Below are 15,388 nucleotides of genomic sequence, written 5' to 3' on the forward strand. Positions count from 1 at the left end.
CTTGCTGGGGATAGCATATTTCCTAACACTGCTAAAAACCCTGAATTACCTGTGTTAATTTTTTGGGTCTGTTTTCCCAGAGGGAAAAAAGCTCTGGAATTCAACTGATAGGATTTGAACAAAGTTTGCCTTGAGGAAGGGAAATTAAAAGTGACCTCTGAGCTGCTTCAAGATCTTACAGTTGCTTTCCCTGTTATATGAATGTTTAATGAAGTTGTGTTGTTTATATAGTAAATATTCATAGTGACCTGAAGACACCCTTTCATTCAGGATTCCTGGACCCCTTCCCGTGGTCTAATAGAAACTATATAGAATCCCAGAAAGAAAAACAGAAAATCACAGCTGATCTCCAGAGAGGCCCAGTACTGCAGTGTCACCTGCTGGACACAGGCACCAAATACATCCTGTATTAGTCCTTAGAGCTGCCACAACAAAGTACCCAAACTGCATGGCTTACACAACAAAAATATATTGTCTCAGCCTGGAGTCTGGACGTCTAAAATTAAGGTGTCAGCAGGGTTAGTTCATTGCTGAGTCTGTAATGTTCAGGCCTCTCTCCTTGGTTTATAAATGGCCAATTTCATGTTCACATGGCATTGTTCCTGTATGCCTATCTCTATGTCCTAATTTCCCCTTTTTATAAGGATGCCAGTCATATTGGATTAGGACTCACCCTCATTTTAAGTTGATTACCTCTAGGAAGCATCTATCTCTAAATAAGGCCACATGCTGAGGCAGTGAGGGTTAGGACTTTTACATAGAAATTTAGTGTCACCCTGAACCTGTAATATACTCCATTCACTGATGTGAGGCAACTGTTGGTCTACTACAGAGCTCTTGTTAGAAATGAACACCTGACCCACAGAAGTCTTATACCACTTAGACCTGACATCTCCATTTTGGGTGGGTTAACTAGGACAGGACAACTAAAATGCAAGCACTCATTTGCTGGTCAAATTAAAATTTATTTGAAAGTATGGCTGGCCTGGCCCTGTTATCATCTCAATTTTGCATAAAGTAGCAGCTACCCCTTTGGGAAAAATTTTATCCCATTCTGCCACCTGAGGCAAAGCTACTGACTCAATAAGGGCCCCACAAAGATCCTCCTAAATGCCTGGGCCTGTTTCACTTCTGATTCAACTAAGCTAAAAACTGATGTCAACAATAGTGCTCTTGCCAGTCTGACCTCAGTGCCCACTATGGTGGTCGCTGGAATCATTGGGCAGAAGTCAAGTTTGTTCTCAAAGCTCTGGTCAGTTGGGCTAAGGAGCAGATTGTCAGGAGGAATAATCTGTCATCGGCTCTGAATGTCCCAGGACATTCTTGCTGGGTAGGCCAAGAATGCAAGGCCTAGAGTGCTCTTTGTTCAGGCCATTTCTCTGGGTTGTGTTTGTAGTGAACAATCTTGAGAAAGAAGGTAACCCTTGCCTGGCTGGTGTGGCTCTGTGGTTGAGTGTCGACCTATGAACCAGGTTTGATTCCCAGTCAGGCACATTCCTGAGTTGCGTTTTGATCCCCAGAGTAGGGTGTACAGGAAGCAACTGATCAATGATTCTCATCATTTATAGTTCTATCTCTCTTTCTCTCTCCCTTCCTCTCTTAAATGAATAAAAACATATTAGGAAAAAGAAAGAAGAAAGAAGAAAACCCTCCCCAACTCCAGGAGCTCACCTTTCATTATAAAAGTAGTAGATTCCCTAAGCTTGGTGCTCTTCAAATGTGCCACAAACCCACTGAATGCCCAGCATCCATCTAAAGCCATATTTGTAACCTCTGTGAGACTTGAGGGGAATGGGATATTGATAGCAACCTCATGCTCATGCTCCTTACTCTGTTATGAGTAAGTTCTCTGTCTCTGACATGGGTATATCCTGAATTTTGCCGGCATCCATGAAATGATCACGGGCTAATCTGTTAACTTGCAAATATGTTAAAATCCCAGCTCCTTCACAGGTTCTGACTTCATGAGGACTGATGTAAGAGTAAAATCCCTATCATTTCCAAAGGTCTTGGACAAGGACCCTGAATATGTGACATTCATAGCTGGTTTGTATGCCTAACGTCTGGTCTTCCCTAGGTCATTCTGCTCTGTTGCAGTAATTCAGCTGCCCACTCTTTCCATTGTTCCATTCCCCAAAATACATTGTCCTGCATAAGACACTCTTGTCACTCTTTAATAACAACAGCAGCAGCAGCAACTAATATTTATAGAGTGAGAGACATTGTTCTAAAGACTTGAGGTCTTATTCTACGCACTTTTTTTCATTTTTTTATTAAGGTATTACATGTGTACATATCTTCCCATTGCCTCCCCCCCACTCCCATACATGCTCTCACCCCCCAGTGTCTTGCATCCATTAGTTATGCATATATGCATACATACAAGTCCTTCGGTTGATGTCTTATCTCCCCCACCTCTCCCTAACCTTCTGTAATTTGAAAGTTTGTTTGATGCTTTACTGCCTCTGTATCTATCTTTTTGTTCATCAGTTAATAATGTTCTTTATTATCCACAAATGAGTGAGATCATATGGTATTTTTCTTTCATTGACTGGCTTATGCTCTCCAGTTCCATCCAGGTTGCTGCAAATGGTAAGAATTTCTTTTTTTTTTTTTTTTTTTAAATATATTTTATTGATTTTTCACAGAGAGGAAGAGAGAGGGATAGGGATAGAGAGTTAGAAACATCGATGAGAGAGAATCATCGATCAGCTGCCTCTTGCACACCCCCTACTGGGGATGTGCCCGCAACCAAGGTACATGCCCTTGACCGGAATCGAACCCGGGACCTTTCAGTCTGCAGGCCGACGCTCTATCCACTGAGCCAAACCGGTCCCGGCGAGAATTTCTTTTTTTTAAGGCAGCACTAGAGGCCCGGTGCATGAAATTTGTGCATGGGAAGGGGGGTGTTCCTCAGCCCAGCCTGTACCCTCTCCAATATGGACATCCCTCTCACAATCCAGGACTAGTGGCTCTCAGTTGCTTGCCTGTTTGTCTTCCTGATTGCCCCTAACCGCTTCTGCCTGCCAGCCTGAACACCCCCTAACCACTCCCCTGCCAGCCTGATTGATACCTAACTGCTCCCCTGCCAGCTTGGGTCCCTCCCAACTGCCTTTCCCTGTAGGCCTGGTTGCTCCCATCTTCCCTCCTCTGCAGGCTTGGTCACCCCTAACTGCCCTCCAGTGCTGGCTTGATTGCACCCAACTGCCCTACCCTGTTGGCCATCTTGTGTTCACATGGGGGCAGGATCTTTGACCACATGGGGGCAGCCATCTTGTGTGTTGGAATGATGGTCAAGCTACATATTACTCTTTTATTAGATAGGATAGAGGCCTGGTGCAAGGGTGGGGGTCGGCTGGTTTGCCCTGAAGGGTGTTCCTGATCAGGGTGGAGGTTCCCTTGGAGTGTGGGGCAGCCTGGGTGAGGGGTCTTTGATGGTTTTCAGGCTGGCCATGACCTTTGGCAAGCCAAGTAGAGGACCTGGTATCTGGGTTTTTATTTATCTTCTACAATTAAAATTTTGTAGCCTGGAATGGAGCCAAGCCTACTGCTTGCTCCCTGGCGGCAGCCATTTCTGTTGGGACTTATGTATCTTCTATTATTGAAACTTTGTAGCCTTAAGCAGAGTACTGGGCTTCCTCCATTGCCAGGGCCAACCCTAGCCTCCTGCTCCTGCCAGCTCCTTGGCTGCTGCCATTTCTTTTTGGATTTATGTATCTTCTATCTTTGAAACTTCATAGCCTTAAATGGAGGCCAGGGTCGGTCAGGGCAGGCAGAAAGCTTGGCTTCCTCTATCGCCGGGGATGTCTATACATCCTGCTCTCTCCATTGCCACAGCCATCTTGATTGGTCAATTTGCATAATTGCTCCTGATTGGCTGGTGGGTGTGTCCGATGGGTATAGCAGAGTGATGGTTAATTTGCATATCCATCTTTTATTAGAAAGGATAGTATTCCATTGTGTAGATGTACCATAGTTTTCTGATCCAGTCATGTGCTGACGGGCACCTAGGCAGTTTCCAAATCTTAGCTATCGTAAATTATGCTGGCTGCTATGAACATAGGGGTACATATATCCTTTTTGATTGGTGTTTCTAGTTTTTTAGGATATATTCCTAGGAGTGGGATTATTGGGTCAAATGGGAGTTCCATTTTTAGTTTTTTGAGGAAACTCCATACTGTTTTTCACAAGTGGCTGCACCAGTCTGCATTCCCACCAGCAATGCACGAGGGTTCCTTTTTCTCTGCATCCTCACCAGCACTTGTGTTTGTTGATTTGTTGATGATAGCCATTCTGACAGGTGTAAGATGGTACTGCATTTTCGTTTTGATTTGCATCTCTCAGATAATTAGTGACTTTGAGCATGTTTTCATAATGTCTCTTGGCCTTCCTTTTGTCTTCTTTCAAAAAGTGTCTATTTAGGTCTGTTGCCCATTTTTTTATTGGATACCATATTTTCTGGCGTATAAGACGACTTTTGAAACGAAAAAAAGTCAACTGAAAATCGGGGGTCGTCTTAGACGCCAAGTATATTCTGAAAAACGTCTCGATATGCCGCTAAACGAATTTTCCAACTCGATCCCGCACCAATCACTACAAGGCTGCTCGGACCGCCTCTCTAACTCAGCCAATCCAAGCAGGCTTTTTATGCATGCAAATTATACATGTTCTGTACCCGAAGCTACACTGTGTTCTAATAAAAAGCCTGCTCAGATTGGCCAGAGTCAGAGAGGTGGTCTATTATAACCTTTGAACCTTTGCTTGTTGTGATTGGCTCACCGTGGTACATACAGTTGCAGCACCGGAACGTTCTGTGTAGCCAAAGCTGCTGTATCAGGACACATACAGTGAGTTAAAAGGTACCGTAATAGAACATTCTGTGTGTAGCTGAAGCTACAGTACTGTATAACCCCGGCCTAAAAGATTAGTGGGTGTACAACAAATGGCTGGTAGAAAAGAACCCATCATGGCTCCTGCAAGAAGAAGGAAATTTGAAGCCAGTTTCAAACTGAAAGTTGTAAACTTTGCCAAGGAACACAATAACTGTGCTGCGGCAAGACAATATGGAGTAACAGAAAAGATGGTCCGAGACTGGAAAGCAAATGAAGATGCATTAAAGAGTATGCCAATGAGTAAGTGTGCATTAAGAAGAGGCACCCCTTATTGGCCAGAACTTGAAAAGCATGTAGCAGACATGGTTCTTGAGCATTGTCAAAATGGTTATGTAGTGACACAAAACAAAATATGTATGTTTGCACTTCAGTGGGCCAAATCTAACCCAGATAACAGCAAAGGATTTAAGGCCACTGTATCCTGGAGTACTAGGTTCTTGGAAAGGCACAATCTGGTACTGAGGCAAAAGACCAAAATTGCACGAAATTACCTGCAGATCTTGATGGCAAAGTAAGTCTCCATCAATATGTAATACAACAGTGCAAGAAACATAGCTATTCATTAAGTCAGATCGGAAATATGGATGAAACTCCTATGAATTTCGATATGGTTGGAAATAAAACTGTTAATCCAAAAGGCGCAAAAACAGTGTTAATTAAAACAACAGGACATTAGAAGTCCAGTTTTACAGTGGTACTAGCATGTACAGCTGATGGTGCCAAACTAAGACCAATGATTATTTTTAAAAGAAAAACAATGCCGAAAATCAAGTTCCCTGTTGGAGTTTTTGTACATGTGAATGAAAAAGGATGGATGGATGAAGAAGGGGTAAAGCTATGGCTTGATAATGTATGGAGTAGGCAACCAGGTGGACTTCGTCAAGAACGTAGCCTACTGTTGTGGGATATGTTCAGGGCTCATTTAACTACCAGCACAAAGAACAGGCTGGCAAGAATAAACACAGATGCGGCAGTTATTCCTGGAGGATTGACATCATTGGTACAGCCACTGGATGTGTGCCTAAACAAGCCATTTAAAGATCGCATTAGAGAACAGTGGAATGAGTGGATGGTTAGAGGCGAAAAGTTATTCACAAAAGGAGGAAACATGCGTGCGCCACAATTGGATGTTTTGTGTAACTTTGTCATAAAAGCCTGGAATGATATTACTGAAGAAACAGTAATCAGGTCTTTCAAGAAGTGTGGCATATCAAATTCTTTGGATGGTATGGAGCAGGGGTCCTCAAACTTTTTAAAGTGGGGGCCAGATCACGGTCCCTCAGAGAGCTGGAGGGCCGGACTATATGAACTACTAATTCCTACTGTAACACCTTGGCTGCGCTCACTGCCCAAAAAACCTGGCGGGCAGGATCAGACTCCCCTGGGGGCTGCATGTGGCCCGTGGGCCGTAGTTTGAAGACCCCTGGTATGGAGGATGACTTCTTGTGGCAAGATGAAGGGGAAGCCAAAGCTGAAGCCACACCATCTGATTCGGAATTTGACCCATATGACGACTGTCTTACAAATGTACCACAAGAGGTCATTGATGAACTTATGATGTCAGAAGAAGAACATGATGAGGATTTTGAAGGATTTTAAGCTCACAATGCTCCTCTGCCTAGAAAAACCTCTTATCATCCCAGTCAGTCACAAACAAGCATTTTCTGCAAGTTCTTCATGTAATTTTCTTTCCAGATGATGCCATCATTGTTAATGTTCTCTTTTGGATTTCTTGTTTCTCGGTCAAGTTCATGGCATTGCCATTTGTGAAGAGACCTTCCATTTATCGTATCAATGTACGGTATATTACGGTATGTTCGAAAAATGTCATTCATTAAAAAATTAATTAAAAAAAGAACTGGTGTTGCCTCGGAAGTGAGGGGTAGTCTTATATGGCGAATATAGATCTAAACTTATGTTTTAGGAAGTGGGGGGTAGTCTTATACAGCGAATATAGGCCTAAACCTATGTTTTAACTAAAATTAGGGGGGTCGTCTTATACGCCGGAAAATACAGTAACTTATTTTCCTTTTATTAAGTTGTATAAGTTCCCTGTAGATGCTGGAGATTAAATCATGCTCTCCCATACAGTGGCTTTCTTATTATTTTGTTGATGGTTTCTTTCGCTGTGCAAAGCTTTTTATTTTGATGTAGTCCCATTTGTTTATTTTCTCTTTAGTTTCCATTACCCTAGGAGTGGTATCAATGAAGAAATTGCTTCAGCATATGTCTGAGATTTCTCTGCCTGTGGATTCTTCTAGTATTTTTATGATTTCCCGTCTTATGTTTAAGTCCTTTATCCATTTTGAGTTTATTTTTGTGTATGGTGTAAGTTGGTGGTCCAGTTTCATTTTTTTTGCATGTATCTGTCCAATTTTCTAAGCACTATTTATTGAAGAGATTGTCTTGACTCCATTGCATGTTCATGCCTCCTTTGTCAAATATTAATTGAGCATAGTGGTTTGGGTCGATATCTGGGTTCTCAGTTCTATTCCATTGGTCTATATGCCTATTCTTGTGCCAGTACCAGGATGTTTTGAGAACAGTGGCTTTGTAATACAACTTGAAATCTGGTATTGAGATCCCTCCTACTTTGTTCTTCTTCCTTAGGATTGCTGTGGCTATTCAGGGTCCTTTTTTTTATTACAGATGAATTTTTGAAGAGTTCTTTCTAGGTCTGTGAAATATGCTGTTGGTATTTTAATGGGGAGTGCATTGAATCTATAGATTGCTTTGGATAGTGTGGACATTTTAATGATGTTGATTCTACCAATTGATTAACATGGTATGCTCTTCCATTTACTTATGTCTTCCTCTATCTCTTTTTTCAATGTCTTCTAGTTTTCTGAGTAAAGGTCTTTTACCTCTTTAGTTAAGTTGATTCCTAGGTATCTTAATTTTTTTGTGTGTGTGTGTGCGATGGTAAATGGGATTGTTTTCTTAGTCTCTCTTTCTGTAAGTTCACTGTTATTATATAGACATGCCATAGATTTCCTAGCATTAATTTTATTTACACACTTTTTATACACTATCATCTTTACTCTTCTAAATAACTCCTATGCAGGGATACTATTACCTCCAGCTTACAGATTAGGAGACAGAGGCACAGACCTAAAGTTAGTCAGGGGTAGGAATAGGGTTCAAAACCAGACAGCCTGACTTTATTCCTCACTTTTAATCACTCTATATACTGCCTCAGAGTAGGACTTTCTATTCTTGGAGCCATAATGAGCCATAGAAGCCTAGAGATCTTAATTTGATATTTTAGGAAGATGATTCCAGTCAAACTTTTAACACTTGATTTTGACATACAACATTTTAAAATACAACCTATATATAGGCAATTAGATAATCCACTTTGCTTTGATCTTTTCTATGTAGCCTATGCATAAATCTAGTTTCAAGTTTTCATACTCTGTATTAGTGTCCTATTGTTATATCACAAATTATCAAACTTAGTAGTTTAAAACAACACAAATTTATTTTCTTACAGTTCTGGAGGTCAGCAGTCTAAAATGGGCAGGTGGAACTGCACTGCTTCTGGAGGCTTCAGAGGAGAATCCATATCCTTGCCTTTTCCTTTTTCTAGAAGTTGTGTTTCTTGATGCATGGTCCTTTACTCCATCTTCAAAGCCAGCAGCAAGGCATTTTCAAATCTCTTTTCCCCCTCTCGCCCCCCCCCCCCATCCCTCCTCTGGCCCACCTGCCTTCCTCTTTCCCTTATAAGGACCCTTGTGATTACATTGTGCCCATTCAGATAATCCAAGATAATACAGGATCTTCTCCATCTCAAGCTCTTAATCACATTGCAGAGTCCTTTTGCCATATAAGGAAAAATAGTCACATGGGATCAAGATACAAATATCTTTGAAGAGGGTAACGTTCTCCCTACCCTACATTGTAAGCAGTTGTGTATTACTATGGTATAGAAATGTTTTGTTTTCTTTAATTCTCATTGGAGGATATTTTTTCATTGATTTTTAGAGAGAGTGGAATAGAGGGGAAGAGACAGAGATAAACATCTAATGAAAGAGACATATTGATGGGCTGCTTCCTGCCCCTAACCCGAGGCTGGGGATCCAGCCTAAAGCCTGCCTGCAACTGAGATACATGCCCTTGGCCAGAATCAAACCCGGGACCCTTCAATCTGTGGGCTGACTCTGTTCACTGAGCCAGACCAGCCAGGGCTATGATATGGACATTTTAACACAAATATCTCGATTGGAGATTTTTAAAAGCCCATTCACTAGTTAATTAACAATCCATTTCATTTTGGCTTTTAGGATAGAGCCCCAAGAGCATTTTACCTTGGGGTCAAAGAGAACATACTTCTGGAGCACATGTTAGAAACTTTAACCACCATGTATATATATAAAAGGCTAATATGCTAAGTTTCTGACCATTTGACTGGTCACTATGATGTACCAGGTGGCAGACATTCAATGCAGGAGCTTCCATGATGCACATTGGCCATTTACAGAGAAATGGCACTGTTGACAAAGCAACACAGGTCCCACCACCACCCCAGAGTGACAGCTCACCACATCGCGGCTGATACTGCTGAGATCCCATGGTGCAAAATGTGGCCCACCACCTAGCCCAGTTCAGAAACAGTGGCTATAGGCCCTGGTTAATGACATCATGTAGCAATACCCAGCTTCCTCTCCCTAGCGACTGGCCATTTAACAATAAATGGCACCACAGACCTGGCACCCACAAAGCAACAGTTGGTTTCCCCTAAGTGGGACACAGGCCCCACCACCACCCCAGAGTGACAGCCCACCAAATCGCAGCTAACGCTGCTGAGACCCCATGGTGCAAAATGTGGCCCACAGCCCAGCCCAGCCGAGAAACAGTGGCCGTGGGCCGGGTAATGATGTCTTGTAGCAAAGCCCCTTCCTCTTCCTAGCAACTAGCCTCCTTGGAGTTTCTTCAGCCCAGGAACACGATTTGCTTTATAGCCAGGTGAAAACATTTTACAGTTTAGCCGAATGTCTGAAGCATTTTCACATGCCTCATCTCTGTTGATCCTCACAGAAGTTCTGGGATAGGTATATAGGAGACTTAGTAGAATCCTATTTTCTTTTCATTAGCCGGAAAAATTGAGGTTTAGAAAGCTTAGAAACTTGACCTGACTGAAAAGAAGTAAGAAATGATGGAACTTGAAAATGACTTCAGGTTTTCTCACTGCGCAGAATATAGTCAAACACTGCTGCAGTTAAATATTTTACCCTTTGTTCTCCCTGCATGATCTACAATAATAATCTGCTTTGTGTTGATATTTACTGCTGTATTGATGACAATTACCTGAAAGGGAAGTTGGGGTGCTTCACTGGGCTGGAAAAAGTTTAGCTAAATCAGAAAGCAGGTCTAATTAAACAAGTTTATCTATATATATAAAGCTCTTACTGTCGCTAATCACATGCATGTGTTTTCATCTGTTATTGTCTATCAAGAATTTGGTGGACACTTCTATTATAGAGAAAGGGTGAATAGCAATATTAAAATCTTTTAATTTCCTTTCAGTGTGCATGATTTTGTGCACGGGGCCTCTAGTAACAATATAAAAGTTTAATTATTTTAAAAGTACCTGAAGTCGAGCATTCGTAAGCATGAATTCCTGTTGGTTTTTCATGTTTTCGTTCATAGATTTTGAAAATATAAACCCCATCTTGACCTAAATATAAAAAAAGCAAAGAGATTAAAAACAATATATTATTCATGCATCCCTCATGTGCTGTGCCTTGGAATATTGTGAACTTATAACAATGTAAGAAAAAAAAAAACTCTAACCTGGGAACACAGTGTGAATTCCAGTCCTTGCTCCCAACTAACTGTCTGATTGTGGGCAGACTTAACTGGCTTAGTTGTCACTAAGACCAGCTAATTGAACTAGACAACTTCCAAAATCTTATGCTCTGTAAATATATGGCTCCATTTTTCCTGATTTTGTTTTGCACTGTAAATCTTGAAGACCTGAATACTTAAAAACATACAGAAAAAACTCTGGTTTTGTGTGTGTGTGTGTGTGTGTGTGTGTGTGTGTGTGTGTGTGTCAGAGTGGATACCATCTATCCTTTACCTTCTGTACAGTTGAATGGTATAATCTTTGTTTCTGAGAAGGGGTGATGCAGAAGATGCATCATGCTCTTTGAGGACAGATTTGTCTGTGCTCTGTGCATTTGTGCTTTCGGAAGTTTTAAGTATCTCAGAGTCACTATATCAATATTCTTATAATCCCTGCCCCTCTCCTATACATCCCCTATTTCCAGCCACCCACTCCTGACATTCCTTGGCCATCCTCAAGTTTCACCTTTGTTTTCTTCAAGCTACTACTGAAGTTCTCAAGGGGGAAAACATAAGGATAATTAAATGTCATGGAAAGCTTAGTTTTTAAATGAATATATGGTATTGTCTATCTTATCTGGGCTGTCAATTCTTGGGAAGCCAGAACTCTTAATATTTTGTTCTTAATCTAATTGGGTAGGTTCAGAAGACCTTCAGTAGTTGTTTTACTTTCAGAATACAAAACTCAAGGGTGTTACAATTGCTCTTCCCTTCTCGACAATGCTGCCAATTCTCTTTAGTGAGCTGTTGAGCAGAGGGCCAGTTTTAATGCTTCTACCAGGATTCATAGTATTCTGTGGAAGCCATTGGAGCTTCTGTTTTCCATATCCCTACCAGAAAATCTTAGGTTCTGGCTAATTGTGGAGAAGAATGTAGAGAGAGCATTTCATTCCAAGTGAAATGAGTTATCTCTGCTATTAGGGCTCCAATGAGTGAGAACTGCAAGCCAGACTTCAGTAGCTTTCTTGTGTTAAGGCCACAGATACACTCTGAAACTATAGGTCCAGAGTCAGCTTTAGTGTTTGGAAGAGTCCAGTTTTTCACCAGAGAATAGAAGCACGGCTCTGAACAGGCCTGGGAGGTCATGAGGTTTCTCTCCTGCTCTGCCATTGCCCCCCTCCATCATGTAACCAGAATTGGAGGCCACCCATTGAGAGTGGGAGATCTAGCATAAATTATCTCATTTGTGCAAATTCTGACAGTCCCATGTCAGTGGTCTCCAATAGCAGACCAGAAGTTGCCTGAAGGCAGAAGCAATGTATTATCCATCTTGGCAGTCTCCATAATGTCTCTTTCCCATAAAAGTTTGCAGAAGGCAATGAGTGACACTAGAAAAAGGCTGGCTCAGGTCACTTGCCATTTCTTTTCTTCTGCACATAGGAGTGGATAATTGAAATTTTACATATATTGCAAACATTTCTAAAGAAAACATTTGTCACCTAATCCTATTCTTATACACACTGTGTGTATATGAGGCCCAGTGCATGAATTCATGCATGGGTGGGACCAGGGTGAGGGGACTTGGGTGGTTGGCCGACTGGCCTGCCTGCTGGTCCAACACATGGTTGAGGGGACAATTTGCATTTTAGCCTTTTATTATATAGGATATACACTGAGTGGCCAGATTATTATGAGTTCAGAGATCAGTGTGTGTGTGTGTGTGTGTGTGTGTGTGTGTGTGTGTTGGTTTCAGAGAGGATGGAAGAGGGAGAGGGAGATAGTAACATAGTAACATCAATAATGAGAGAGAATAATCGATTGGCTGCCTCCTGCAAGCCCTACACTGGGAATCACCTACAACCTGGCATGTGCTATGACTGGGAATCAAACCATGACCTCCTGGTTCATAGGTTGACACTCAACCACTGAGCCACACCAGCTGGACTCACAAAATATTAGTAAAATGATGACTATCATTCATACTGCTGTATGATACATAGGAAAGTTAAGAGAATAAATCCTAATAGTTCTCATCACAAGAAGGAAAAGTTGTGTGTGTGTGTGTGTGTGTGTGTGTTTTCTTCTTACTATATCTACATGATAGATAATAGCTGAACCTGTTGTTGTAATCATTTCACAATATATGTAAGTCCAAGCATCATACTGTATATCTTAAACTTAGACAATGATGTCAATTATTTGTCAGTAAAAGTGGGGAAAGAAAATAAGCAAGAGTGATCTCACAATAGGAATAACTGAATTCATTCAGTTGTATAAGTACGGTAAGCCTTTCAAAAATTCCAACACTCATACCATTGGTGAAAAATTTTTTGATACTTAAAATTTAGACACCAGTGTGTCTCAGAGGACTGATAATGTTGATTTGAGTTCTTAATGACTGCATTTTTCCTTTTATTACTCCTAAGGCCTTAGAATGGGCTCTTTGATACTCCAGCCCAGTGTCAGCTGTGCTATAGATTACAACGGGAAGGGATATTTCTGAGGAGACTGCAACTTACAGGCACCGCTAGGAACCTGCATTTAATTCTACCTGTTTAAAAAAAAAAAAAAAATCATAACCCACGACCTCTGTCATCCAAATTTCTGCACTGACTCACTTCCTGATCAAATTACACACAACCTACATTTATGACTGGTTGCAATTACAATCACTTTCTTTTTTAAAAATTTTTTTATTGATTAAGGTATTAAACATTTATGACTGGTTGCAATTATAATCATTTTCTTTAAAAAAAAAATTTTTTATTGATTAAGGTATTAAATATGTGTCCATATCCTCTCATTACCCCCCACCCTATTCCCATACATACCCTCACCCCCCCAGTACAATCATTTTCAGTAAATCCTTGCGTTCTGTTCACATTAGTCCACTTCCCCTGCAAATTCCAGTTTAACCTACAGCTTCTGGAGGGTTTCCCTAATTTAACTCCACCCGCCCTGATGACAGTAATCTGGGTGTTTCCTGAATGGCGTGCTAATTTCCGTGGATAGTGCTCTGTATACTTTCCCAATTTGATTACAAGGTTACGGGAAAGGCCCGGAGTCCTATTGACAGGAAAGGATTCTTTCCGAAATGAGTTGGAGACCTTCTCCACTGGGAGCAAGGAGGAAGCAAAGGGCGGGCGCACACCAGAAGCGAGAGCTCGGCGCGGGCCTGCACGTCTGGGGCCCAGCAGCTCCACCCACCTGTGGCCGGCCGGTTCCCGCAAGGCTGGCTCTCAATCACTAGGCAGCGGGTAGTGGAGGAGCCGGACACGGTAATGGCCGGTAATGGCCGTAGAGACCTTCGGGTTTTGGGTCCTTTAGTCCGTGGCAAGAACCAGGTTTCCGCGTCGCGGATTAAGTAGCTTTGACAGTGGATGCCAAGCCTTAGCCAATCAGCGCAGCCGTTGCTTTCTTTAAAGGGCCCGCGCGCCGCTTATATACTGGGCATCGGGAAGGGACAGGTAGAAGAGGCAAATAAAAACCCCAGCGACTGAGCTGTCAGATTTTGAGCGGAGACAGAGGAAGCAGAATGACAGTCTCACTTAAAAGCTTCAAGTGAACTTTATCAGTACATGAGAATCCATGCTCCTGAGCCCTGCTAAGCCTCCACAGACTTTAATGAGCTGTTTTACTGTTATTCTCTAGAAATGGTATTAACCATCACTGTTGGATCTGTTTCCAGGAAGAGAATGTATCTCGTGAGAGGTCACTTAAACATATAACCCTTATAAACATTTTTAAGGGCTTTTCTACTGGCAGAATAGATTTAATGTTGAGGATTGACAGGAAGTCAGAGAAAGAAGGAGACAGGTGGGTGCAGTCTATAGAGGCAAGCCTCCTAGGGACAGAGTCTGACAGGACAAATGGAAAATATCCAGCACACCTCTTTTACAACCTTGGGTTTATCATTTTTGGAAGTCCTAGTTCAAACGAAAGAAATGCTACCACTTGAGGATACAGCCATGGTTCTATTGAATTGAAAGCTGAAATTGCCCCCTGATTATTTTGGTTCCTTATAGTGATAGAATTGGGATGACTGATTCCAATCACTGAGAGGAAATTGGATTACAGCTATACAATGAAGGGAAGGGGAATTGTGCATGACACCCAGAGATTCACTGGACCTGTCTTATTCTTCCCATCTACAATAATAATGCTCATTAGATAAGTGCAGTAACCCGATAAAGTCAGGATCACTTAAATTTCAGACCATGCAAAAATTAAAGTGTAAAAAAATCCTGATTTACCAGGGTAGTGCATAAGGCAAGAGAAACATCCATGAATAAAGTAGGATGCTTTCATTCTCATTTTTAACTTAGTGACAAGCTGTAGAGTCAGGGATTATTGTAGCTCTGCATACAAAATGTTAACTTACTTTGCATGAAGTGTCCTGGTGGAAATAAATATTATAATTTAGTTTCTAGACTACATCCAAATTGACATCACCTCAAGGCAATTTGATGTTTGGTAGGATTCTGTGATTCTCATGTGCAGGGGATGAGCTTCTCTTCATTTGAATAAAGGACAAGAGTAAATCTGGGGTGGGAAAAACAGGTAGACTGGGTTTTCTCTTTGTCTACCATCATATTTACTCATATTTATTTTTCTCCCTCCTCTGCCCTGTTCTTTACCCCAGAAGCTGACCTTTTTGGAAAACATAACCTGGGCTCTTCTTAATTGGTTTAAACAATGGAGGATTAAGG

The 15,388-nt window shown here is 41.6% G+C and overlaps 1 protein-coding gene across 4 annotated transcripts in view; it reads right to left on the reverse strand.

Moving 5' to 3' along the window:
* PLGRKT (plasminogen receptor with a C-terminal lysine) overlaps positions 1 to 14,063 on the reverse strand; it is a 49,724-nt gene extending 35,661 nt beyond the window's left edge. For all 4 annotated transcript variants that reach the window (XM_084899606.1, XM_084899605.1, XM_084899608.1 and 1 more), the window contains exons 1-2: positions 13,887 to 14,063; positions 10,483 to 10,569 (exon numbers count right to left, since the gene is read on the reverse strand). In XM_084899606.1, coding sequence (XP_084755732.1) covers positions 10,483 to 10,496 — 14 coding nt within the window. In that variant the 5' untranslated portion in view covers positions 10,497 to 10,569; positions 13,887 to 14,063. The remainder of the gene's footprint in view (positions 1 to 10,482; positions 10,570 to 13,886) is intronic.
* Between the last annotated feature and the right edge of the window lie 1,325 nt (positions 14,064 to 15,388).

The sequence above is a fragment of the Pipistrellus hanaki genome, assembly GCF_964339955.1.
Source record: "Pipistrellus hanaki genome assembly, chromosome: 11".
Taxonomy (NCBI): Eukaryota; Metazoa; Chordata; class Mammalia; order Chiroptera; family Vespertilionidae; genus Pipistrellus; species Pipistrellus hanaki.